The sequence below is a fragment of the Amblyomma americanum genome, chromosome 6, assembly GCF_052857255.1.
Source record: "Amblyomma americanum isolate KBUSLIRL-KWMA chromosome 6, ASM5285725v1, whole genome shotgun sequence".
NCBI lineage: Eukaryota > Metazoa > Arthropoda > Arachnida > Ixodida > Ixodidae > Amblyomma > Amblyomma americanum.
Window position 1 is genome coordinate 108,586,696 of NC_135502.1, and position 25,003 is coordinate 108,611,698.

Sequence of the window (25,003 nt, forward strand, 5' to 3'; positions counted from 1 at the left end):
CGTATTCAGTACAAACACATTACACTTAGAAGTTCTACAGCAATCGCCTACAACTAGACGAAACGACTTTAGAATGTGCCTTCAGAGGCGTCAGTGAACAAGTGCATCCACATCACAGCCCTAGGTCAAAATTACCTGAATCTTTCAACTTAGCATCTCTGACTATTTGTCAGTTTGTCGTTGACGCTCGTCGGTGCCTGCTGCTGATCATGACTTCCTCCTGATAACGAGTTGGTGGAATCTATTCGGAACCTTTGCAGCAAACTGAATCTGGAAACGTAAAGAATAGACTTGTAGGTCAGTTCTTGCAAGACGTAGAAGCATTTTTGCAGGGATGGGGCAAGAAAGCTCAGCGACGAAAATGGATCGCAAGAACAAAACTGTACCTGCAGGCCAAAAGGGGCGTCTGTTCGGCCCTAATTGGACGGGTCACGTTACAAGCAGCAGCCTCCATATCGCGCTCTCTCCATGACAGCTTCAGTGGTGTTGCGGGAAGCATGGCACATGTGCAGTTCTACAGCGACTCATAGGAAACCTTGTCTGCAGGTGAATTTGATCCCGACGGAGCGAAGATGCGCACAAAACACTTGTTCCATTGCACTTATTAAAGACTCCTGTGAGGCGAAACCACCGCTGTTTCCCATTCGACTGTTCTTCGCAGACATTTAAGTATATTGCCTGCGTTTAAGCGTAATCACCATGAAGCCTGGCGATTGCACAACGAGAACGAAAGACAAAAAATAATAAAATCGAAACCACAGGCCAGTGTGTGGTGGCGTTCGTCGCCTTCAGTTTAAGGACATACTGCTCCAACACCCACACCATAACAGACGATTGAACGCATAATCTATTCAGAAAATTTTGGGTTGCTAGACTCAGATTATCCTCTCTACAAATGATTTCTGTGTTTTGAATTCGTATATCTTGCTTCCCAGTGAGCAACGTGCAATAGTCGGGTATAACTCAACAACGAAACGGCAGAGGCACGTCGAAGGAGACTCCCTAACCAATGGCGTCGACCGATTCCCATGACGTGGTGGTTAACGCCTTTAGACCTGCTGCTAGCGTGACATCGCACGGGGTTGGCAGATGCCAGGGGATCAACTACGGCTTAATCGGATTAACCACGGCGTCTTGAAAATCGGCCGACGCCACTGCATGAAGGGGCTCCATTGAGAGGCATCTGCTGCTTCGTTCTTGCGTTGTTCCCGAGTGTAGCATTCGGTAGCGAATTTCTTTTTTTTTCCTTTAACACACATCACGAATGTGCAGCTGACTGCATGAATGAATTTCCAAATAGTTTAGTTATGCAATGCCTCGGGCAACGGACAACACATACCTAAAGCCTCTCCATGACGCTTCCTCCCGATGCATGTCCAGTACACACATGAGGTTTGAGACAATAGATCAGATTTTGATTAAATTTTCCGCAGTTCTTGTTTTTCTTTGACCTAATAAGAATTGTAAGTAGGGCGACTGTTCTTGAAGAGACATAAGACAGAGCCCTCATCCTTTTATATGTCGCATCAAGCGTTAAGCGACAGTAGTTGCACCTCTTCTTCGTCCTCGCCTTTTTCTCTTGGGCCCGCGCCCTCTCCTCAAAATAACTGGCACCGGGGGCACCACCTAGTCCACCTCTGACTTAAAACCATGGCTCTGTCCGACGGTGACGGGTATCGTATTGCAAAGGAAATGACTCTGGACGCTTGCTGTAAAGAAACCCAAATTAGCTCAAACGCCACAAGGAGCTGGTCGCTCACATTGTGAACTAGGAATTTCGATTTAGGAACGAGGGTGTTGGCGAGGGAATTTTTTATGGACTTCAACACACATATTTAATGAACTTGACGTTGTTGTTGCGACTGCAGGAAGAATGAAAAGGAAAGTGCACGGGCCTGCCCACTGGCTCAAGCTGAGCCACAATCGCTGCCACGTGGACAGTAGAAGAGTTAAAAGAGATAGGAGAGGAAAGACTGAAAGGAACTTGAGGTGTTGACGTTCCGGAACAATTTGCAGCAGCGTATAAAGGCTGCCTTCGGGCAGATGTTCGCTAGCTTGTGTGTGAGCCACTTAATGTCAGACACTTGTCTTCTTTATTTTCTTATATCAAGGCGTTGCAGCTATCATCTCCCGTATGACCGACTTTTGCACTTGTTGAGGGCAGTCTATAACCATTGATATAGTACTATCCTGCGAACTTGCCCGATCTAATCGTGACAATTCAGCGAGTGCAGGCAAGTGCAATGACCATAAAACCGAACATACAAATTCATCGACAGCACGTAGCACTTGAGCATCCAAAACTTCTGTCAGTTTTGTTTCGGCGATCTAATATTAAATGTTCGACGTAAGGGCTCAAGCATCCTTGAGGCACACACTGCGTGCCTGTATGCCTCGTGCCTGGTGCGTTACGTAGTTAGCAACGCATGGCAGCCCACGCGCGGCACCCTCACGCCATGCGCGTACAACGCAGGAAGGGCCTCCTGTGCCTGACGCACATAGTTTATGTGTCTCAGTTCAGCGGAAGACCGCGCTGGCGTCATCGTGCGGCAGGTGTTTCGATGGCGGGAAGGATGGGGGGGGGAGCGAGGGGGGGGGGGGGTCGAGAGGGTCAAGGATGGCTCTCTTTTCTCCCTGAACTCTAGCTAGCGTTCGAGCAGAGAAAGGGGGCAGCATCTGCCCGCGGACCGGTCCGCCCGCTTGTGCAGCGGGTTGTCTCTCTCATGCTCTCACTGGCGGCACACCTTTCTGCTAACGCTATGCTCGGAAAAGCGTTCTGTCGAACACAGTGCTCTATCCTCGTTCCCAATAAAGCCTTCAGTGAGAACGTACCGCTCTAACGATGGCCAGGTCCAACTACTATGACGCACTTCAGTAAGAACATTCAGCGTTCCGGAAACTTCAGGGTAGGAAGTGAAGACGCATTCACGAAGCCGTCCGCATCGGAAGAACGCTTCTTGGGTGGCTGGTGGGAGTGCTGGTCGATCAGGGTAACCGACAATGCGACAGCTGAGGTTGGATAATGGGGCAGCAGATGCGATTGCCAAATTCAGATTCCGATGTGCCACCATAAGCTGCATATGCCTTCTAAAGCGCAGCCAAGTCTTTGCAAGGCGAAAAACCGGCAACAGCAACGACCTGCATGTCTGCCCCTCCAGCAACGTGCATGAACTGTGAAGTCGTGAGGTGCACGGAGGTGAAACTTCCAGACTGCTCGCCCTTCTCCGGAGCCTTCCCATGGGTGCGTTCACTCAAAGGACTAACACCACAAAAACCTTACTCAGCGCAGAAAATAGGCCACAGAAGAAACGCCTGCACGATGGTGCGTGGCCGTGCTTCTTCACTGGTCCTTTGCATTTTTCGCGCTTAAGGTATTTTTAATCATGAACTGCCTCCAACATCTCGGCTTGGAAGACCGCCTTTCTAGCCGGAACAATTCCCCCACCGAGCGAGAAGTTTACTACTCGGCCACCATACTGGCAATAGCTTTCTTTTTTTTTTGGTAATTTACAGGGACACCTAATTCTATTGTGTGCTGGCAGTGCGATAGCATTACGCTTCAAGAAAAAATGAACTTAAAGGGGGCAAGGGGTTGGTCCTTCTGGAGACTAATTTACAAAAAACCATCAGTCCTTTTCGGGACAAAATGCGCAGGGCCCAACTGTTAGCCCCTTAGAGACTAACTACAAAGGGTCTAACTGTTGGCCCCCTAAGGAAAGAAGTGTAACAGTTACTCCCCGGGAGAAGCCATTTAACGTAGAAATGCAAACGAACTGTGATTTGCAGCGTAATTTAGAGCGGGATAGCGTCAGACAGCCCTTGAAACACATCATAACAATAAAAGAGAATAAATAAAAGCCTTGTATGCGAAGCACATAGATTGCCTCTGTTTACCGCTCGCATTTTTATCAAACGTATTTCTGTTTAGAGCAGAGTATGGTGATATTGCTGTCATATATGCTTTTGCAGCAAGCTGCGGTAAGCCTTATTCGCATGCACAGCGGTCGAAATCAAGTTTTTGGCGAAAAAAATAAGTGCTGAATCATGTGTATACGTTACGGCCGGTACTTCACAACCACAACAGCTTTTTCTTTTTTTGCGGGTAAGGTGTCTTTTTTCTGGAAACTGGCAGCTTTACATTACAGCCTGTTGAAAAGAAACAAAGAAGGCCGTGGTTAGCTTCGTTTTTTGTTACAGGCGGACAGCGACGACGGGGAATTGACTGCTTGTCACTCACCGTCTCGTTATGAGTCGCCCATACTTACAAAGCATCGCATAAGCTCGTCAACAAGTGGCAACGATATGAACCGACTTATACTTGATTAACCCTAACCCTTAAGCTCACAATCGACACGTATTGAAGCTCGTAGTGCTTGTTTATGCAGTTGCACAGCTGCCGGCCGCTTCGGTTCCGCGGAGCCTTTTTCTCAAGCAGAAGAGCCTTCATCCGCCTCGTCACGGACAGTGACGGTGCTCTCACTCGCCTCAGACGACATCATGTGGCTTCAAAAATCGAGCACTATTGCAGTCGAGGTCTTCTCGCGCGATTTTCGCGTGCTGCTATGCTGCGGTTCACCCCCGTTAGTCTCTTTGTCAGCCGTTAGTCTGTTCAGTTTGCGCACAGCTTTCATTTGTGGCAAGAGGAGTGCCGTGTGCTAATTTAGGGACTAATGAGGAGTTCTGAGGACTAAAGTTGTCTTTGACCCCCCCCCCCCCCTCTTCTGTGCCGGTGTTTTTTTTTTCTTAGAGCCCAGTAGCTGCTGACGCTTCCTCCCGAAGTGATGCCACATCAATTCTGGTGACGCCGCCTCCCTCCAGCCAACGCGAATGCGCCAGTCTTGTGACGTCACTTCTATCCAGCCAATGGACGAATTTGATGGCCGACGACGCATTTTGGCAACATGGGGCTTCTGTTCATATCGCATTAAAATGCATTTTACATAGCCCACCCCCTCTAAATGTTTCCCATAAACCCGCCCTTGCCCAGACCTAGCTGGGTGACATTAGCTTCACCCTGCAAGACAACGGGGGAACTTTCCGGTTATGACGTGCTGCCACACTGACTATATCTACCTCGCACGCAGTCTCACACTACTTCTATATTAATGCAGAACTTAAGAACAGACTCCAGCTGCTCCTCCTCATGACGTACCCACCGATTCTCACAAGTCCCTTGTGAGAATCGGTGGGTATACAAACCAAAACCAATCTAACTCACAACATATAAGGAAGCCTGTGGTTCCATCTCACCGGGTTACGTGAGAAAACGTTTTCTCTGCTCTAGCCTTTGCTTGGCATACCGTTCACCCCCATGAATCCCAGTCAGCCTGACATCAAAGCGGGAGTGTAGGAAGTGGCCAACAATAAAGACGTTTCAATTAATCAGACGGTTGGCCACATACGCGTTGAACGCGTGACGTGCGCTTCGTGACTGTGCCCTCCTGCCTTTATCGCGGGAGGTGCAGCGGCACGAAATTAATGTACAGCTGGATTAACACATAGAAAGCGTACACACGCACTCACGGTCGAGCTCACATCTGACTCCCCAGGAAATGAAGCAGACGACGTTGTAGAGAGGAAGAGCTTTGGTCATATACGAATTAATAACGCAGCTTCTTTCTGTAGATATCATGGAATGACAGCGCTTGCAGACAATGAAACACAACGCTTGCAGCGCTCGTCTGCAGGCGCTATGATTCCATGATGGCTGACAAAAACCAAACTAGCCCACCAATTTATCATGCATAAGTTCTTTGTATAGCCCTTGCAACAGCGATAACAGTTGAAAAATCCGTTTTTTGAGTAAATGAAATGGCGCAGTATCTGTCTCATATATCGTTGGACACCCGAACCGCGCCATAAGGGAAGGGATAAACGATGGACTAAAAGAAAAAATGAAGAAAGAGGTGCCGTAGTAGGGGTCTTGGCGGAATAATTTCGACCACCTGGGTAATTTTAACGTGCACTGACATCGCACCCCACACGGGCGCCTTCGGGTTCGAACCCGGAAACTCCGGCTCAGGAGACGAGCGCCACCGCGGCGGGTTATGTTAATAGTTGCTGTCAGCGTTTTCCACCGCGGTGCTTAAGTGGAGTGGGAGTACTCTTCTATCGGACTCGTCAACTATGTGTCAGCATTTTCCACAGCGAGGCATGAATCGACACTCCTTGTCAGCGAGACACAGCTGCATAACCTTGGCCTCTATGAATTCATCGAAGCACCGAGGCAGAACATTTCAATCACTCTTCGAAACGAAGGCCACTGCAGCAGTTTGGAAATGTCAAAGCAAAGCCACCTCGAAGTGAACATCGACGGCCTTGTACTAACGCACGAGCAAAACTTCCAGCAAAGGTGGTGCCCCAGTTTCCGAATGTAATTTTGAATCCCATCAGAATAAGACGGTGGGACAAAACAATCTCACGGCGCTCCTGTGACCGTGTGGCAGTGCGGCATTGCGCCCCCCCCCCCCCCCCCACATCACCATGGTGAACGTATGTGCATACATGGAGCAGGCGGGACTGGTCGGCGTCCTGCCCGCGCCTAGCCAGGGGCAGCCTCGCAGTGGCGAGGGCAGCTCCGCGTTTGCTACTTCCGAAGAAAAACACGTGCCCAACAATTTCGTAGAAAAGCATTCTTGACCGGAAGGCCACTAAAAACGCATTTTATTTTTTTTTTCATATAATGCAAGATTTCACTACAACAGTCACTATATACACAGATCCCCCGACGGCAGAAGCATTTTCTTTCATTGACTTTAGAGATGCTATCGTCAAAGGCGTTCCCAATTGGCTTTCTATGGAAATTTCAATTGTTCGATGCGATAGATGGAAACAGTACTTTAAAATAAATATTTTGCTACATATCAGAAGAATCGACCACTACCTTGAATATTTCCATAAGAGTATCTTAGTATTTTCCAGTTTTCAAAACTTTTGTCCGAGAATGTTGGACATGGTCTGGCGCCCCACACCGGCTGCAAGTGCGGTGTGCCACGGGCGTGATCCAAAGTGACCGGCACGGTTTGCGCACCACTTGTACTAAATACAGTGTGTGTATTTATTTATTTACTCCTACGGGGGCTGCCCGCGGGCGGGGCTCAACTGAACTGAGTTTGGACTCCCGTGCGCGAGCGACGTTGCCTCTTTCGCATTGTGTGAATGTCTGCATGTGTCAGTAAATAATGTATATAGCTCTGCACCTGTCATTTCTCGCTATATCTCTTCTGCCTGTGCTTCCCTGTCCCTTTCATTTCCGCCGGCCGCAGCTCGGGTACTTGCCGTGCAATTGCCGTGGCCGGCATTAATGTTTTACCTCTGTTTTTATTGTCTTAAGTTATTTTAATAAATCATTACTACTATTACTATTAGCCTGACCAACGGAAGCACCCACGCGTCCTCATATCTCTCCGAGGAGAACATTTCCATGACACTCCAAACAGCTCAACGTCAACTTTTTTTTAAAAAGAAACACTGTCTCTGTGTGCCACTGAAAGTAAAATGCGATGAAAACCAACGCCGCTCACTTGAGAGGGTTCTGTGTTCTCACACCTGCACCTCACCTGCACCTAGCCGCCCGCAAACCAATGATGCCCTTCTACGACGCATAAAATAACCGATTTGCGCGAGTTGCTTATGCAAGCAATAAAATAATCCGGTGCGTTTTCCAAAATTTTGCGAAAAGTGCGTTGTGTGCAGTTAACTGCGACAGCCAACCCCTGTCTTTTATTCAAGCAAATGACACAGTTATCGAAATACCGCCAGCCACTCGTGCAGCTGCTCGCTCTCTAATTCGCAGCAATCTTCGCCTGCGGTCACTTCTGCATGACTTCAGACAGGAACTACCGGCAATTACCTCTGTTTTTAAACCTCTCAGATAGAGTCTGGTGCTGCCGCTCTTTAGTGCAGATGGAGAAGAATGGCACAGCAACATGACCGTAGTGTTTCGCTGGGCGAGGGGAATAACATTTTTCTTTTCCTGTCCGCTTCTACCGCGGCGCTGGGTGAGCAACCGAGTATCCGTATAGTCAACCCCCCAGCCAGACTTTCTCCTCTTTTAGAGGCTTCTAGCATAACGGACACGTATTAGCGTAGAGGCATACCTGTTTACCGGACGCCGGCAGCGCATGCGCAGTGGCATCGGTGGGGGGGGGGGGGGGGGGGGGGGGGGGCAACTGCCTCATTTCTCTCTTTCGTTTCCTTGTACGGCGCAACCAACTAAGACGGCAGCCCGAAAGAAACGCATTGCGCCACACAATCCGATTTGAATGTGGCGCCTTCGAGGCGGCTTTCGCAGCACGTTGAGGCTGAATGCGCGAGGAGGCGCGACAGTACTTGCCACCAGTGCGGTCGTTCTTTTTGCTCCATATGCCGTTAGTATGCACAGCAGCGCTCAGTAAGAAAGGCAAGGGGGCACCAGACAAGGAACCGATAAGCACGAAATACGACAACGCGCGTGTGTTTGTGCGCGCTCGCTTCTTCCTTGTCTTGCATCCGTCTCTGCGCTGCACGTGCCTAGTGAACATGAGGCCGACTGAAGAAGTTCCGGCTGAATCGTCTGCGCTATTCTGTTCGTTCCGCGTTTTTTCTGGCAGTTATTGAAAGCGTAACTTGAACAGTGGTGTCTGGGGTGAGCGCTGCTCTGACTATAGCTGTGTCATTCTCTGTTTTAATTCACAGCCCCAACGGTGAAAAAAACTGCGAAGGCTGCAACATACTTCTTCTGAAGCCACCCAGAGTCCCGACTGACAAGATACAGGTGTACATTTTAAAAGGATTAAAATTTGCAAACGGTACTTCCTTGCTTGAACCTGCGCAGAACGCAGCTGCATGACATAACACAATGGTTGGTTTCATTACACAAATCCGCAGTGTCTGACCATACTGAGTGGGCAAGCCCAGCTTTCCTGAACATCACTTTTAATACAGTGAGGCAGCTGGGGAATAGAGCAAAGTGCTGTTATGAACGTGTATTGATGGGAATGGTGTAACCTTGCGATGCGTAGCAAAAGCCTACTTTAAAATTTTGCCCTGCGTTCGCACCGAATAGTTAAGACTGCCACAGTAAAAAAAAAAAAATGAGGTGAGTTTTGGACAATAAATATCAAAAACATCAAGCGTCCCGAGGTGGGATCTGCGGATATATATTGTTTTGTTATGATGTAATCTTACAATATGCGAAAAAAATGCGTTCATAAACAACTTCCCGTAGAGAAAATTCGTTTGTCCAGAGTTTCTAGGTATCAAAGTTCGAAGCGTAACAAGGACTTTTTAGAAATCAATGTGCTCAACTAGCATGGGAAGCTGAGCGAGTTTGGTACTCATCTTTGAACAAGAGCAAAACACAACTTCGCTAGAAATGGGCCAAGCTGACAGTAAATTATGTCGTGAAAACATTGTGTTGCGGCGTCCTTCTATACTTGTGTAGAGTTATGTTGCGCTTGAAGTATGAATGCCAACTCGCCCAGATTTCAACCCTGTAATAAAGCCCATTCTGATTGCACAGTAATATGTTGTATGCACCGTATGTAGTCTACAGTCTGTGGACTTTGATCGCAGCCAGTTTTCACGGGTGACGTGTTCGAATTTTCCGTTACGACGTTCTGTAAAGGCGACGATGATGGCGCTGTGATTTATATGAAAGGGACTTCTTGACTCAGCTGTGCCTGCGGAAAAGCTTCCGAGGAGGGGAAAGAGAGAGGAAGGGCATGCTGAAATTTTTAAATGTCGTCGGTGCATTATTCAACAACAATATCTCTAGCGCCTAGCGAAACATTTCCAAGAGCATCCATTAAAAAACAGGCATCAATGCAGGAGCAGGCAGCAAGGCTTCGTCGTCAACCCCCGAAATTTCCGTGTACAGTGGCGGTGTTTCCACGATGAAATCTTTACTCAGGTCGCTGCAATTTTGCATGTTTCATTTTGTTTTACAATGTGCCAGCTCTTCACTTTCAGATTTTTTCTTGTAATATTGCCCCCAAATTGGCTGTAGCAGCGCAAAATTATTTCCTAACATGCACTTAGCTGTTACAAAACCATTATAAATACCCAGCCATCGAGTTTCTACAAGCTATGAATACTATGGCTCTGGCCTTGTCAGGGAGAAACAGCCGACGGTTACCTCTGGGGCCCGTGAATTCCCGTTGCAGAAAAAGAATTCCGTTCGGTTCAGCGTAACGCGATAAAGCAGCTCGTCCTGTGGCGTAACAAATTTCCAGCCATTACGCTCTGGTAACAAATTTCCAGCCATTACGCTCTGGCGGCGCCTCGGTATAGCACGTACAACTCCACCAGCATTTGGGCTTGTTGGCATGGGTTAATGGTGCGAAAAAAAATGCAAAAGGGAAAATTTTACAATAACTTCTACAAGGGTTGCCTAAAGCGAAAACTTGTAAACAGAGTTCGTACAACTATAAATTTCAGCAACACAGACATCCGGGCTTGCTGGTACATATCCGTTATGATGGTAAAGAACCGGACATTGAGACAAAAACTCACAGCACTTGTGTCACCTCTAACTTGTTGCGTATGTGAGTACTTACTCACAGGAGACCGCGCACGAGAAAAAAGGCCAATGCTTGAGATCTGCATGGGAGCCAGGAGGAGTGGCATGGGGGTTGAGCACGCGTACCCCCGGTTGGCAGAGGGGAAAATGTGACGGGTATTATTTATTGCTCGGACCACATTTCTCAGAGGCAGAAGACAGGGACTTCGCAACGCTCTTAGACTTACACGGGAAGAATAACGATGTCGATGATTATGATGATGCATTTCTACGGCACAAGGGCACCTGTGACCAAAGAACACCATGGAACGAACAAGGAGTTGTGGTGTATTCATGGTGGAGTCAGACCCATTTCCCAAGCGCTTCACCCTAAAGAAGCCGAGTGCCTGGCCAGAAGAAGCTTGTACCCACTGCATCACCTGTGTGTGGGGGGGGGGGGGGGGGGGCATTGGGGATCGAACCCCGCGCCTCACTCGGGCGACACGGGAGGAATGGCGGTAAAGGGGCAGGAGGGTATTGGCATAGGAAAGCGGGTTTTAGAAAGTTCAGTCACAGCGTGGCGCTCAGGCATACAAGTTTCAATATCACAGCATTGCTCTAGTGAGTGGATTAAAGTGACGCAGAGAGGGGCAGGGTATATTACAAGAGAGTGCGCACCACGTCTTTTTATTTTCCAAAAGGGCGTATAGAATCTAAGGCGCGTTTCTTCTGTCTGGGGATTTTTATTTGTACATGCCCGATATGTTGCGTGTCGTTCCAATTGCAATCGAAATTGAGACCCGGGCGTCAGTGGCTCTCTCAGCACATTTCCCTTCGTCGGGTGATCACTTCGCGCTCCCGACCACCGCGGCGAGTGGCCGAAGGGACCAGTGACGTTCGCGAACCCGGCCAATCAGAGGAGAGGAGAGGTGAGCAAAGATCAGGGCGGCCATGACACTTTGCGGCAGCCGCCTTCCGCTGCCGTGTTGCAGCCATTGTGTCGGCGACAGCAGCGCTCGGTTTGTCGGGCAGTGGAGACGGCGAGCTAGTCGCCGCCGACGTGGACGGAAACAGACGGGTCGAGCGAAGAGAAGCAGAGAGGAGAGGGCGCGGCTGGCTCGTTCTTTACTTCTCCTTCTGCTCCTCGGGGAATGGTCCAGCCAGAACGTTCTTGATGAAGACTGCGGAACACGGGGCAAGGATTAGGCAGACCGGCATGGCAGTGTCCGGTTCCCACACTCTGAACAGAAACGAATGAAAGGGGAGTGGGCTGTCCTCTAGCGTACTCCCCTCGTTAGAGGACAGCTTACTCCCTTTTTACACCCAGTGAGCTCGAGGACAGTTTACTCCCTTATCACACCCAGTGCGCTGAAGGACAGTTTACTCCCTTTTATCCCCAGTGCGTTAGAGGATCCTTCACTCCCTTTTTACACCCAGTACGCTACAGGGTAGTTTACTCCCTTTTACACCCAGTGCGCTAGAGGACCGTTTACGCCTTTTTAAAACTCAGTGCGCTGGATGACAGCTTACTCCATTTTTACTCCCAGTGCGCTAGAGGATAGTGCGCTAAAGGACAGTTTACTCCCTTTTACACCCAGTGCGCTAGAGGACCGTTTACTTCCTTTTTACACCCAGTACGCTACAGGGTAGTTTACTCCCTTTTACACCCAGTGCGCTAGAGGACCGTTTACGCCTTTTTAAAACTCAGTGCGCTGGATGACAGCTTACTCCATTTTTACTCCCAGTGCGCTAGAGGATAGTGCGCTAAAGGACAGTTTACTCCCTTTTACACCCAGTGCGCTAGAGGACCGTTTACTTCCTTTTTACACCCAGTACGCTACAGGACAGTTTACTCCCTTTTACACCCAGTGCGCTAGAGGACCGTTTACTTCCTTTTTACACCCAGTACGCTACAGGACAGTTTACTCCCTTTTACACCCAGTGCGCTAGAGGACCGTTTACTCCCTTTTTAAACCCAGTGTGCTGGCTGACAGCTTACTACATTTTTACTCCCCGTGCGCTAGAGGATAGTTTACTCCTTTCTTACCCTCATATAGGCGTATTCGTTTATAAGAGTGCAAGTGGCCTCAACAGAGAAAGTTTTTTTTTTTTGCGTGACCGAACGGAGATCGCTAACAGTGAGGCATCCTTTAAATTTGCTTGGTGAGTTTGTAACGTCGCACGTCGCTTAAATGTTCACAGCTACTGATTTGTGAATTAAACAATAACCTTTGCGTACTAATTCAAGGTGTATGTGCACAGCAATGGTTGCCACGTATTTTGGCTATCCGTTAAGCACATCCATTGCTTCAAGTGTAACTCTGATTTCTCTAGCTGTCTGCTCGGCCTTTTTAGAGTGAAAGCTCTACTTCACAACCAAATCTGCAAAAGCCGCGGCAGCGCGAAAAGATCAGCTTCGCTGGCCACTGCGCGACAGCACTATCCTATCGCTGGAGCCGATCACGCCTCGTGTTAAACAGCAACACACTTTCACGCAGTGCGTTTCACGTCGCCGTCTACACCAACTAATACTACTATCGAAATAATATCGTAGCCAGACGTCCCGCGCCTATGAAGGTTACTGCCGAGTGATTGCTACCAAACAAAGCAATCTAAAGCATGTAAACCATGTAAAACAGACCTTTCGCTCGTAACTTCGGCTTAACTACGTTAAAAACCTATCAATTTTTTTCTATCATACGTTTCGCATTTGTGACTGAAGCTCGCTTAATAAAAAACTTGTTTGCTTAATGTTTTAGTCACTTAGGATAATGGGGAGGCAAAAAGCAGCTTATTGCTGCTCTCACCAAGTCGATTGCACAACGCTCCAAACAAATACAAGCTGCTAAGCAAACTGGAATAGTAAAGTAGCGTCTGAAAGTTTTATTGCTAAATAGAAAGGTTTCTCAGCTCAACCCCCCCCCCCCTTTCCTCTCACTGTCACGTGATTCTCAAGCTTCTGCATCATATATACCAGTGAAGTTTTTCTTTGTGGATAAGGTGCACAGTGAAAATAAAGAAAGTGCCTACGTTTACCCATCTAACTGCGAATGGGACATAATAATGGAAGAGGGTGTTTAAAGCAAGCACCGAAAAAAAAACGAGGAGGGGAGTGGTAGGCCTCGCCGCTGTAAACGCGTCGTGCGTAGCGATTGGGAATAATGCCCTGCGAGCGGCTACGACGTCACGACCGCGGACCAAGGCGTTCATTAATCACGACCATGAGGGTGCCTGTACCACCCCCCCCCCCCCCAACACACACACACACACACCTTCGCCTTTCTCTCAAGGACACCTGTTTACGCCCGTACGGTGTTTAACGCACGCTGGCTGCGCTCACTGTGCCCAACTTTCTGTGCATATTTGGTTTCCGTGGTTACTCCCTTCGATCGGTCTGCAGAAATTAGGTGCACAACGCGCCGTGCTTCGTGATGAAGATGTATAATAATTGACTGCATCCCCATCGATCTGAGCAAGCTTAGCTAAATATTAAGTGAGCATCGGGCAGCTTGGGTTCAACAAATCCTTGTACGCACGCGCCACGGCGGTTACTGATTGTACGTTTTCATTCTGCACGTAAATCGCACGCACTAATGGAGGTGTCTCGACGTCATTTCGCTTAAGCACGCTATAGAAATGCCCAAGTTAACATGGGATACACAAAGCTGAGACGCATTGTGTTAAAGGCCCGCAAATAGCGAAAATAGATTTTCTTGCCAATAACGACAGCGAAGCTTTTTTTATACGCTAAGTGCACCACAAATCTCTCAATATATTTAGTTTGCGAGTTTCTTTTTCGTGACATTCTTTCTTCATTACAATGTGGGTGAGACTGCGAGAAAAATGCGCAGGCGCAATGCACATTGTGATCTACAGTTCCGGTCGGAGGTCCCCAGGACACAAGGTTGGCGTTTTAGCAATATAGTCGAGCCCTTAAGATACCAAGGTCATCAGGGGTTATGATGAGGACAAGGCTCATCTACAACCTCTACACATCTTGAGCTCCGAGTAAGTCGTAAGTACACCACTGCTGGGCTCAAAAGCGGGCCCTCTGGCCTGGGGACCTTCCACCGACCGAGTACAGTACTCACGGATTGAAATAGGACATTCGGAGCGCAAGCCTTGCAGTGCCACGCAGGCATGTGGTAAACCAGAGGCCGGCTCGTTGGCGACTGGAAGGAACAATTCTGCTTTGTAGATGTTCTCCCCCTTGCGCCATACCACAATGCACAACCTTGGTTCCATGAGCATCTACGGGCGGCGCTCCATGAAGCGACGGCCACGCGCTCCGAATGCCCTATTTCAATCCATGAGTACTGTACATGCCATATCATATAAGAGCAATTTAACGAAGCCCAACTCCGTGAATTCATTTTTTTTTTCAGGCACAACAAGATATGAGTGCATATTTCAAGAGTAATCACTGGGGAAGTTAATCGCTTCATTTGTATTTTTTCTCGCTGCCAGCTCGTTAAGCGGAACGAAGTCAACAAGTATTTACATGGCGCAGGACAGGCGAAGCGCGCGAGGACGCTTCGAATTTTACTTCGATTCATAACGGGACGCAGCGGGCATTTTACTAAGCCAGCGCGCCACATAAACAGAGAAAAAAAATGTCATTGCGAATACATCGGCTTGCTTCTGCAGTTTTAAGTGCAGTGCGACTGTATTTCTAAAAAAAAATTTCACCTTGTTATGAAGTGTGCCGGACTCCCTTCTTTTGTCGATAGCATCCGTAAGCGTGAGGTGAATGCTTGATCATCTTCAAATATTTATTCTGAATGGTATTTGGACCGAGACAGGTTCGAATTTTGCCCGTGGTATTCGCATGTGGTAATTTGCATGTGGTATTCACCACAAGCAAATTTCGCGTCATATTAAAACACGAACAGCATAAAAAGGGGGGCTATCACTCACATAACCCAAATCCTGTATAATTTAGAAGGGAAGGTGTCGCAGAAGTGCACAGTGTTTTTTTTTAATAATTAAAAGCTTTCTTTAGCAAGAAGCTTACTCACGGAATGAGTGCCCTTAAAAAATTGCTTAAATAATTATTTACGGGGGGGGGGGGGGGGCACTACTTTAAGGAGAGAACTTTTTAACTCTTTTGCTCGATTGCATTGAGACTTGCGGGTCTCGTTTATATCACTGCTGGGACCACCTCCGCCAAATTTCATTATTCTGTGGAGGGATTTTCTTGAACATTATAGCTATTAAAATAGAGTGGGATGATTTTCAATCCTATGAGTCTATTTTTCTCATTTCCTGTTTCTTTCAGGAAACTATCAGCTCAGGAAACCTATACTGTTCCAATATTACTTGATAATATTGCTGTAATTTCCAGAATACAGTCCGCGGAATACACACGTTTAAAAGCTGAAATTTTTCGCCATGCATACTGTCTATGTGTGCGGACTATACATGATTTTATTTTTTAACATCCTTTGTCAGAGCCTGAGAGGCCAACCGGTGGCTATGAAAAAAAAAAAAACGTTCCCCGAGTGGGCGCCTACGACATGTCGCCGTGCTAAATAACATAGCAAAATCAGTATATGCGATCAACTTCGATATGCAAGCAAATGATGTCGCCGTAGCAAGGAGTGGCCGCTTTCCGGTGCTTGTACTTGTGAGCACTGGCGCAAAACCTCATGAGTATAATAATAAATGCGGTCTAATAAAACGCGCAGTTTTACTTCTTGACAATAAAATGCTTGGTTACTCATGGTATACTGCTTGTGATCAATCTCAAAAACTTATTTTCACGCGGAATTTGTCCTTGCGGACTACACACCGGGTGCGCGGAAATTACGGTAATATTGAAGTGTAGATTCCCTAAGCAAGCATATACATTTCACCTGCATTGTGCCAAGGAATATAGACTTGAGGAATGTAGTTAAGCGATCCTGCGGCTCCTCACAAAGCCTTACGAGGCACTTTTAACAGCGAGCACACTTACCCTCGTACTTGATGAACCCGTCTTCGTCGACTGTGCCTGCGCAAGCCTGCATGATCTCGTCTACTTCGCCGTCAGTCAACCGCTCACCTGCGAACACACAACCGAGAAACGTTTATCACAAAATTTAAAGCATGAAAGAAGGAGCGCTCTTATCTTTCATCCCACAAAGGCACGACGTCTTTGGCCCTAGGTCCCGCCCTGAGATGGTTTAAACTTTAACGGCGTTAAATGGCCCCTGAAAAGGTTTGCACGCAGGGTTCAGATGAGGTGGACCGATTGATACTGAATCACACATCATGCTCCTGCAAAAGTTTTCAATCTAGCTTACGAAGCACCAGAGATGTGCGCCGGAGTGATAAAGAAAAGATAAAGATTTCAGACTGGGACTATGCACTCCGCCCACGAATACACCCGACGCGCCGCTGTCTCCGAGACTGTCCCCAGCCGGCCGTGCTCCCCCTTCGTCTGCGTTGCGGTTTCTGGTTAGCCAATGGCAGCCGCTTAAAAGTGACGTCGCCACTTGACGTCGCGTGCCAGAATTCGTACGCGAGACCGGCACCGGACGGTCGCCGCCAAGCGCAGCAAGGAGAAATTTTAAAAATGGTTTGTAAATTATCGGCTCGCTTTTGAGGACCTGCACGCGGCATGAATGCAGACCGGCCTTTGCTCTTCATAATACGCGCTTTTTATAGCCACTTTCAAAAACATTTCATGGGCCCTTTAAGCTCTCCATACCAGAACGTTCCAAGGACTAAGTATACAATGTGCCCATGTCCAGCGTTAGTTGCCACAGAGGGTTCGGATAGTGCCTAATGTGTCTTCCACCGGTTTTTAGGAAATCGAAAACACGCACCCAGGGAGAGCAGGACGTGCGCCAGCTCGGCCTCGAGCATCTGTCCGTTCTCGGCCTTGTCGTAGACCTTGAGACCCTCGAGGAAGTCGGCGTGTGTGCCCATGTCCTTGTCCTTCTTGATCTGGCTGTAGATGGGGAGGAACTCCTCCAGCGTCATCTTCTTCTCACCTGCATGGCGACACAACGCAGGTCTTGAAAGCAACATTCAAGTTCCTGTGATATTTATTAATCCAGCAGAAGAGTTTCTCCGGTAGTTTGATCCGCTCTTTCTACTTCCAATACCATCAGGGACGCATTTAAGGACAATTTTTTGAAACAGCGCTGTGGAGGGGGGTCTATTTCATCACGCATTTCTCGAACTTTTCATAGCGAGAAGGGGATGGGGGAATATGTTTTTCGATGAAAATTGTCCCCTTTAGGAGGACGGACCACATCTTTTCCTTAAATCAGCCCTTAATCACCACGAGCCTTTTAAGAGAAGTTTTGTTTTCGGGACAGCTCAAATAAACGTACTGCTACTTCAGTCATTTCTGTCGACACTGACATGCTATAGTCATTGAAATTTGTGCCAAGTAGCGAGCATTATCTCCGTTGAACGTTGGGAATACATCGCGACCTGTTCATCCGGCTAGATTAGCACTCTGACTGTCGAAAAAAAGTTGCTTGAGCAAAATTTGTTTCCGGGCTAGTTGGTGAATACTTTATAACCAGTAAAGCACAACAAAACACCAAAACATGCGTCTTCTGTCGCGCTTTACTCGCTACCAGAAAGAAGTTAGCGGTCACATGAGACAAGGCGCCTCATAACACGATCATGCTGGCGGTCAAACAATGAGGTCATTCCTCAACGCTAAGCCTTCCACCGGCTATGCGTCAAAGCCCGTGCGTGGCTGCAGCGGCAGTGCATCTGAGCGCGTTACCTTTCTTGGCGCAGCCTCCGTTCTTCTCGACTGTGGCGTTGGTGGGGCGCAGGTCGAGGGACCTCAGCAGGGATCCCAGGTCGGCGCAGTCCACCTTGCCCTCGGCGCACATGTCGTAGATCTCGAAGTGCTCCCGAGCCTCTGCGCACGCATTTTTTTCTTGCTTATTTAACTGAAATCCACGGAGTTACTGAGCTCGGGGCGGTAAAGAGCCAGGGAGAGTGGTGAGATTAGAAGAACTGCTGTGACACAAGTCTGGCCGCGGCTTGCGCAGGAAGGAACTAATTAGCGGTCAATCGGAGTGACGAAAGTATGGCCATTGAGAATGATGATCACGAGATGAGTTACGCACAACAAAGCGCAGTACGACTTGTTGTACTCTAGGAGGCTAAATTATACTCTTGGCCGGCGACCGTATAAAGATGCTCCCAAAGCACGCATGGTCAAGCAATGCTTCTACTACAGGATGTTAAGATAGGCTTGTTCACATGCAGTGCACAGTATTTGCCAAAAGTAACCAGGCTTCATGGTTTGCTTATCAGTCGTATAGCGGAGTACTTATGCCACCCTTCAAGGTTTAAATCTCTGCAAGATAAGGAGGACCGTTGTGCTCGCCTGTCAAGAACTTTTGACATTTAGGAAAGCCGGAAGGCCACCGCTATGCGAGTGAGAAGCAAACCATGAATGCTTACTTTTGCCGCATACGGTACGGAGTTTTACAGCGCAAAAAAAGCAAAGGTTGTGCTTGTGACGTTCACGGAAACGTGTGAAGGCTAGGTATCTGTCCTCTGCTCAGCAAAATTACGGTGTCCATCTACCTGGGCGAGTCTATTGTGTGCCACTTTTCGGACACTTCAATTCGCGCATACCAAGTACTGCCGTGCTTCTGCAGAAACTACACATCAGTGCTGTGCTTGTTTGACTGACAACGACGGCTGTTCGTTGGTATCCAAGTAACGTGCGAGAAATCAGATTACTGAAACTAAGAATAAGGCCTGGAAGTTTTAATATTTGAATTGCAGTGAGAAAGCGCCTCTTGTTCATCTTTTAAAATAGCAGTTATAATGAACTATAAGACAATGCAGCATATCAGCAGCAGAGACTAATTAATGGGCAATGGCTGCTTCCTTATAAAAGTGGTATATATGCAGCCAATAGACTTATTATAGACTATTGCTTTGCTGTAGGTATTTCTTTTTGTCTATTCATAGTCTATAAACTGTCTATAGGATTTTTATATCCTATAGAATGTGCTCTAGAGCTTCTCTAAAAGAGTCTATAGGCTTTAGAGACAAAAGTCTATGGACAGTCTATAGACTGTCTAAAGAAATTTTTGTAAGGGGAATTCCTTTCCTCCCATCTAATTCCGTGGCTGTACTGGAGCACAATCTGTTCTTATAGGAGAAATTTTTATCCTCACGCCTAGTGGAGGGGGATGGGGAACATATAGGTATTTCGTAGCGTTATTCACTCAGAGAACCCATCAATTTCTTCCACTTGACCGGCATACAGATGCCGCTAGACAACAGGAGGTTGCATGCGATTGGCACCTCTGCTCAGTCTGCAGGGCTGAATGACTCACGAGCCCATGGTATACTGACCATGGTCGTATAGGCACCTCCAATAGCAAAACTACGACCGTGGATTAGGTTAGACTTATCTCCGCCATTTTTCAAGAGCCCGCGCTTTGTTTCTTTTTTAACGCGTGTGTGTTCTTACACGTGCCTAAGGTATACGACTCGGAAGTGGCGTCGGCTTTCTGAACGCTTATCGAGCTTTGTTGGGAGAAGACGGTCAGGCGTCCAGTGTAGCGGCCTTTTCTGTCTAGACGCAAGATCTCTGTGGAGCTTTGCCAGCTAGCTCACCACGTCCGTCGGTAGCGGCACTAGCTTTGCCAATGAAAACATTGCATGTGTGCCAAGGATCCTAGCTAAAGGATAGAGTCTGAGCGAGAGCACAAAGATCTGCATAAGAGGATGTGGGAGCTATAGGCGCCGCATTTCACTCGCAGTAATATGCACGGTCTGATTTTTTTTTTTTTGGGGGGGGGGGGGTGCTGCGGTAAGGTGAAAGCGGAAAGCTGTGCATTCTCTGTGCGGTTGAGTACAATTCGGTGAGTGGCGGGAGGGGCAACCACTTAATCACTATCATCCTGTCGTCGGCGCTCCCCCAACCGCCTACAGCGTGTGCACACATGTGAAAAATGATTCCACAAAATTCATAACAACGTATATACGGCATGCCGGACGGCTACACATGCGGCTCAAGATTCACCCACGCCGAGTAACTACAAACGAGTAAAAAACCAGAGGCGAAGGAAGGGGGGCGTATACGGCCGCGATAGGAAGGAGGCGCGAAGGCGGCGTTGCTGAACCAGCGGCCCAGGCAGGCCACGGGCCGCGCAGCCTTAAATGGCCCTGGCCGCCGCGGCGCTCATCGCAGCAGAGTCGGCCCCGGCGTCGGCGGCAGCCGCGACGACGTCGGAGCCCGGCGCGCCTCCCGAAATAGGAACCGGGCTCCCGTTGCCTGCTCTGGCGGCGCCCAGGCCCGGCGCCAAATTTAGGGGGCCCCTGCCCCCTCCGACAAAAGGCCGAGTCCTCCTCCGGAGCAGCGACTGCGGGCAAAAGCCATCTTGGGCGCCGACAGCGGAATCTGTCCGGTCACGCCTTCCCGTTCGGGAACGCGACGCGCCGAGGCACGTCTTACGTTCAGTCGCGTTACGAGGCGAGCGCAAACGTAGAACTTTCCTTTCCTACTGTTTCTGCTGCTGCTTGCCGCTCTTCAAGGGATTAGCAAATAAGATCCAGAAGAAGAATTCCTCTGCAAGATCTCCACTCGGACCGTCGGCTAACACTGCATACACAGAAATGCTTCTAGACAAGTGGATGACGGCATCAGTTGCCCGTGGACAAACTTGCGCTCATTAGCATTCTTTCAAAGCATCTCGCTATCCAAGGAAACATATGCCACTTCATTCTGTAGCCTCCTGATCGGTTTTACCGAAGTACTGCTTATATCGAATAACTCGCCGTCGCATTGAGTTCGTTGTGTTGTTGGTGGACTACCCACCTCTGAAGACACGCACTGCTAATTTAGGCTCCGCATTACAGAGCCTTCGCCTCTCTCTCACCATGATTTTTCTTCTCCTTTGGCTCTAAGAGCGACTGTTACCGTAGCCTCGTATCCCGTGACACTTGTTCCATCTGGGAACTCTCGGCTTTCCTTTTATGCGGCGTGACAAATGAACATTCCATTGTGCTGAAGTCACTGCACGCAAAACAAAATTCGTGAACTCAGCATGACCTTCGGATAGCACAGTTTTATTCTACTCCAGAGGACCATACAACCGTTACTCTGGTGGGCGTTTCTTCTGTGGGCAAATGTTTTGTTCTTTTGAAAAGCCACGACACTGGTTCAGAGCGCCGCTTCTCTCTCACAAACAGAGGCGGGCCTGTGAATGTCGCCCGAAAAACAGTGAACCGGCACGCCACATGCTATTTTTGAGCAAGAGTTCGTTGCAGACGTGACCATTTTCCTGTATCCTCGAGTGGTTAGCCAGGAGCCCAAAAGCCAGAAGACGTTACAGTGCCCAAATATGCCTGACATATAGACTCTTTTTTGTGCTTGCACTGATGCCTTTTACATCATCGAGTGGTCTCGTATTAGCGAAAACGAGCGCAGTTACATACAACAACCTGCCTGCGAAGTCAAACATGCTGGTTATAACCGTCATATGATACTCCAAAACCACATCAAAAATCAAGGTGCAAAACAACGCAAGGACTCTCTTGTCACAGCCAATCAGTGATAATGAAAAAGGAATGTTGATGTGATTTATCTTGTACGTTCCGTTCACGTTATAAAAGCAGATGCGTTCGCTTCAAGTGATATAATAAGTGATATAGTTTCTCCCAGTAGGCGAAGTTTGAAGCAATGCAGTGAATGCGGGTTTTACCCCTGTTCTGCAAAAGCAAGAAGTGCGTTTTTCTTTCTTGAGTTGTTGTCGCGACAAAGAAGTGGCATCAGGGACCGACCTTGCAGCTGATTTGTTTTGTGGATGCCACCCCATTAACAAGTTAGCACATACAACATGATGGGTTTGGAGGCGTGTATTAATAGCGCATACAAATATCGAATCTGACACCTTTCAGAATGGATGAAAGTGACTCCCTGGATTTCTAGTTCTTTATATTTCTTCCGTCAAGCGCCTTAACAAGATCGCACGAATTAGTTCAGGCGTGTTTTTCGGTGCGTAATGCCTGCACACTTATATAAACCTATGACACGTCTAAGAGAACAGGATCTTCGCGATCTTCACGATGCTAATTGGGGGTACTTCGAATCCCCGACACCCTGTGAGCAAATGAACAACGTAACGTGTTATTCACCTCTACGAATACGAGCAAAACAAGAAACTCGTTCATTTGCTGAACTTGTGCGTCTAATGCACTGTTCATTCTTCTTAATGGGGGCAGATGCATTTTAGTATTCCTTGATCATTGCTGCTGGAAAGTACATTAAGAATGTTAGACGTTAATTCTTGGATGACGAATAATTTTCGTGAAGCAAATCGTCAAGACTAAAACTGAAACAAATTTGTCAGGCAATAGACCTGAATGCAATGATCATATCGCGTCACGCCAAACCCAATCTCATTTAAATGTGGGCGTTTTGATGAAACAGGCAGTTTTCACATTAGAAGACGCATGCGTATCTAGACAATCTGCAGTTCAGCCTTTAACAAGTAATCAGATACAAACCTTCCATATCGTTCGTCGGAAATTGCCGTATGGATCGGAACACGTGGCACGGAGGAGAAACTAGAGAAGCACCCATAAATGCCATGCTCTCTTTTACTCAAATACTTGCCATATTATAAGCAACAAGTTCCTTTCTGTCATTCCGAGCTAGTATTTTCTTATTTTTGCACCATGACTAAGTATTTGTACCATCTTGCTCCAGGGACTATCAGATTCTGAAAACGTAAACTATACAGGAAGCACGGTGTACATGGTACTGCACTAACTAAAAGCACGTATAAAACTGAAATTCAGTTTTAGATCTCTTATTTCATGGTTTTGGCTTGGTTGTCGCAGTTACGACCTCCAAATTCTTAGCAGTCCAAGCTGCGTTGCTGTGCTGAACCGTGACCCCTAACATGGCGGCAAGGACGTCTGACTCAACGGCTGCCATATATGCTTTTAAGAGACATCTAATTCTACTTATTTCCACTCTCTCACTGAAAACAGTCTATCTTCCATAAAATAGGGCCATAAATGCTAATGTTGCGTTGAAGGTTCAAGCGTCAGTGAGATGGAGCCACCCTTCCCACACCCTCCGTGTTAACCCTGGCTTAGAAAAGACCGCTGACACCCATGTCGACTTACAAACTAGAGCTAAGGCACCTCCTCTTACTTTTTTTTGCATTCAGGCATACAAAAAAAAAACGGGGAAATCATTTTAGCCTCCTGCTCAGGGACTCCTCTGTACATGACCCAACGAGATGGATTACATAACATGGCATAGATCAGGAGCATATTGCATGGGCTTGTTATAAAAAATAGAACTATGTAGGCAACGATGGTCGAATGTTCAATAATCTTGAAAAATCCTGTACGGTCCACGGGTGGAAACGCCGGCAGACTTTCTTATCTCCAAACGGCGCGCTAATATGCACTCTGTGTACACCTGTTGCCGGTGCTATTCGTGTAATCCGACGTGTTAGCCACAACTGGTCATTAATCCTGCATGCGCCGAAATTTACAAGCCCCCTCTTGTAACTTATCACACGTAGTGTTTTTAGTCTAGTTACCCGTGCAGCAAAGCGTGTCCTCGGGCAAGTGTCTTTGCAACCGTTTATTGAAGATATGCGTGGCTTTTTTTGTTTAATATACGCGCCGACGGACCAGATTTAAAAGGGCTGTCATCCTTCACAAAGCATAGAACCGCTGAAAATTAGGTTTTGTGGCGCTGCGAAAATGTGTAAGAGTGAGCACGTTTCCTAGCCAATATTTTGCGTTATAAAGAAGCTTCCAAAATTCCGCTGAGCTTAGACTTTTAAACAAATCGTTAAATACAGCTCAATAGTGGTGCACACCAGTAATATTAAGTGAAACATTAAAAGAAAAGTGTTCTATGAAGGGATCCGGGTATCGAATAACCGGAACAAATCTATATTTAGTCTGTTTTCTCGCGGGACAATCGAGGAGCGCACTCAAAACATTCTTTCAAATGAGCATAATATCTTTTGAGATTTCGCTCTTTCATAAGCAGGTGTCAAAGCACTATGGAATTTTCGAGAAATTTTTTGCACAACTTTTCTTCTCTTTCCTGAAAAGCCAGTCGCTTTCCTACCGGTTGCAGCGACTTATCCATCCACTCCCCCGTGAAAATATTATTTACCTGCGCCATCGAATTGCCACAATAAACAGGACGATCTATTCATTCATAAGGTTTGCACGCAATTTTCCTTTCGCACTGAACTTGCGTTAGAAACTGTAAACGCGCAAAAAATGCAGCTACTCACGTTCGACTTCATTGGGCTTGAGGTCCGCCTGAAATCGGAGAAGAAAAAATGCCGAGAAGTTAGGCTTGTTTCCACTAGCAGCGGAGTGTCGGAGTATCCAGATCTCGGGGCAGAAATGCAGGGACGCACCATTTTGTTCTTCTGGGTGTTCCTACAAGAGGATGCTCCTCGTCCTGGTCCGGATCGCGAAGTGATGTGGAAGAGCAAACTTTAGAGTTGCTTATATGGTCCGCCGCGCGGCGGCGCCACCGGCGCGGTTATTTTTTGC

General features: G+C 47.7%; 1 protein-coding gene across 1 annotated transcript; it reads right to left on the bottom strand.

Annotated features, from left to right (window-relative positions):
* Nucleotides 1–11,136: 11,136 nt before the first annotated feature.
* On the bottom strand, nucleotides 11,137–25,001 carry Mlc1 (Myosin light chain alkali). The gene is made up of 6 exons (XM_077627738.1): nucleotides 24,865–25,001; nucleotides 24,736–24,763; nucleotides 18,210–18,350; nucleotides 17,290–17,457; nucleotides 16,437–16,523; nucleotides 11,137–11,661 (listed from the first exon to the last, which is right to left on the bottom strand). Exons 1-6 carry the CDS (start codon nucleotides 24,865–24,867, stop codon nucleotides 11,606–11,608), a joined length of 483 nt encoding a protein of 160 aa, XP_077483864.1. The 5' UTR covers nucleotides 24,868–25,001; the 3' UTR covers nucleotides 11,137–11,605.
* Between the last annotated feature and the right edge of the window lie 2 nt (nucleotides 25,002–25,003).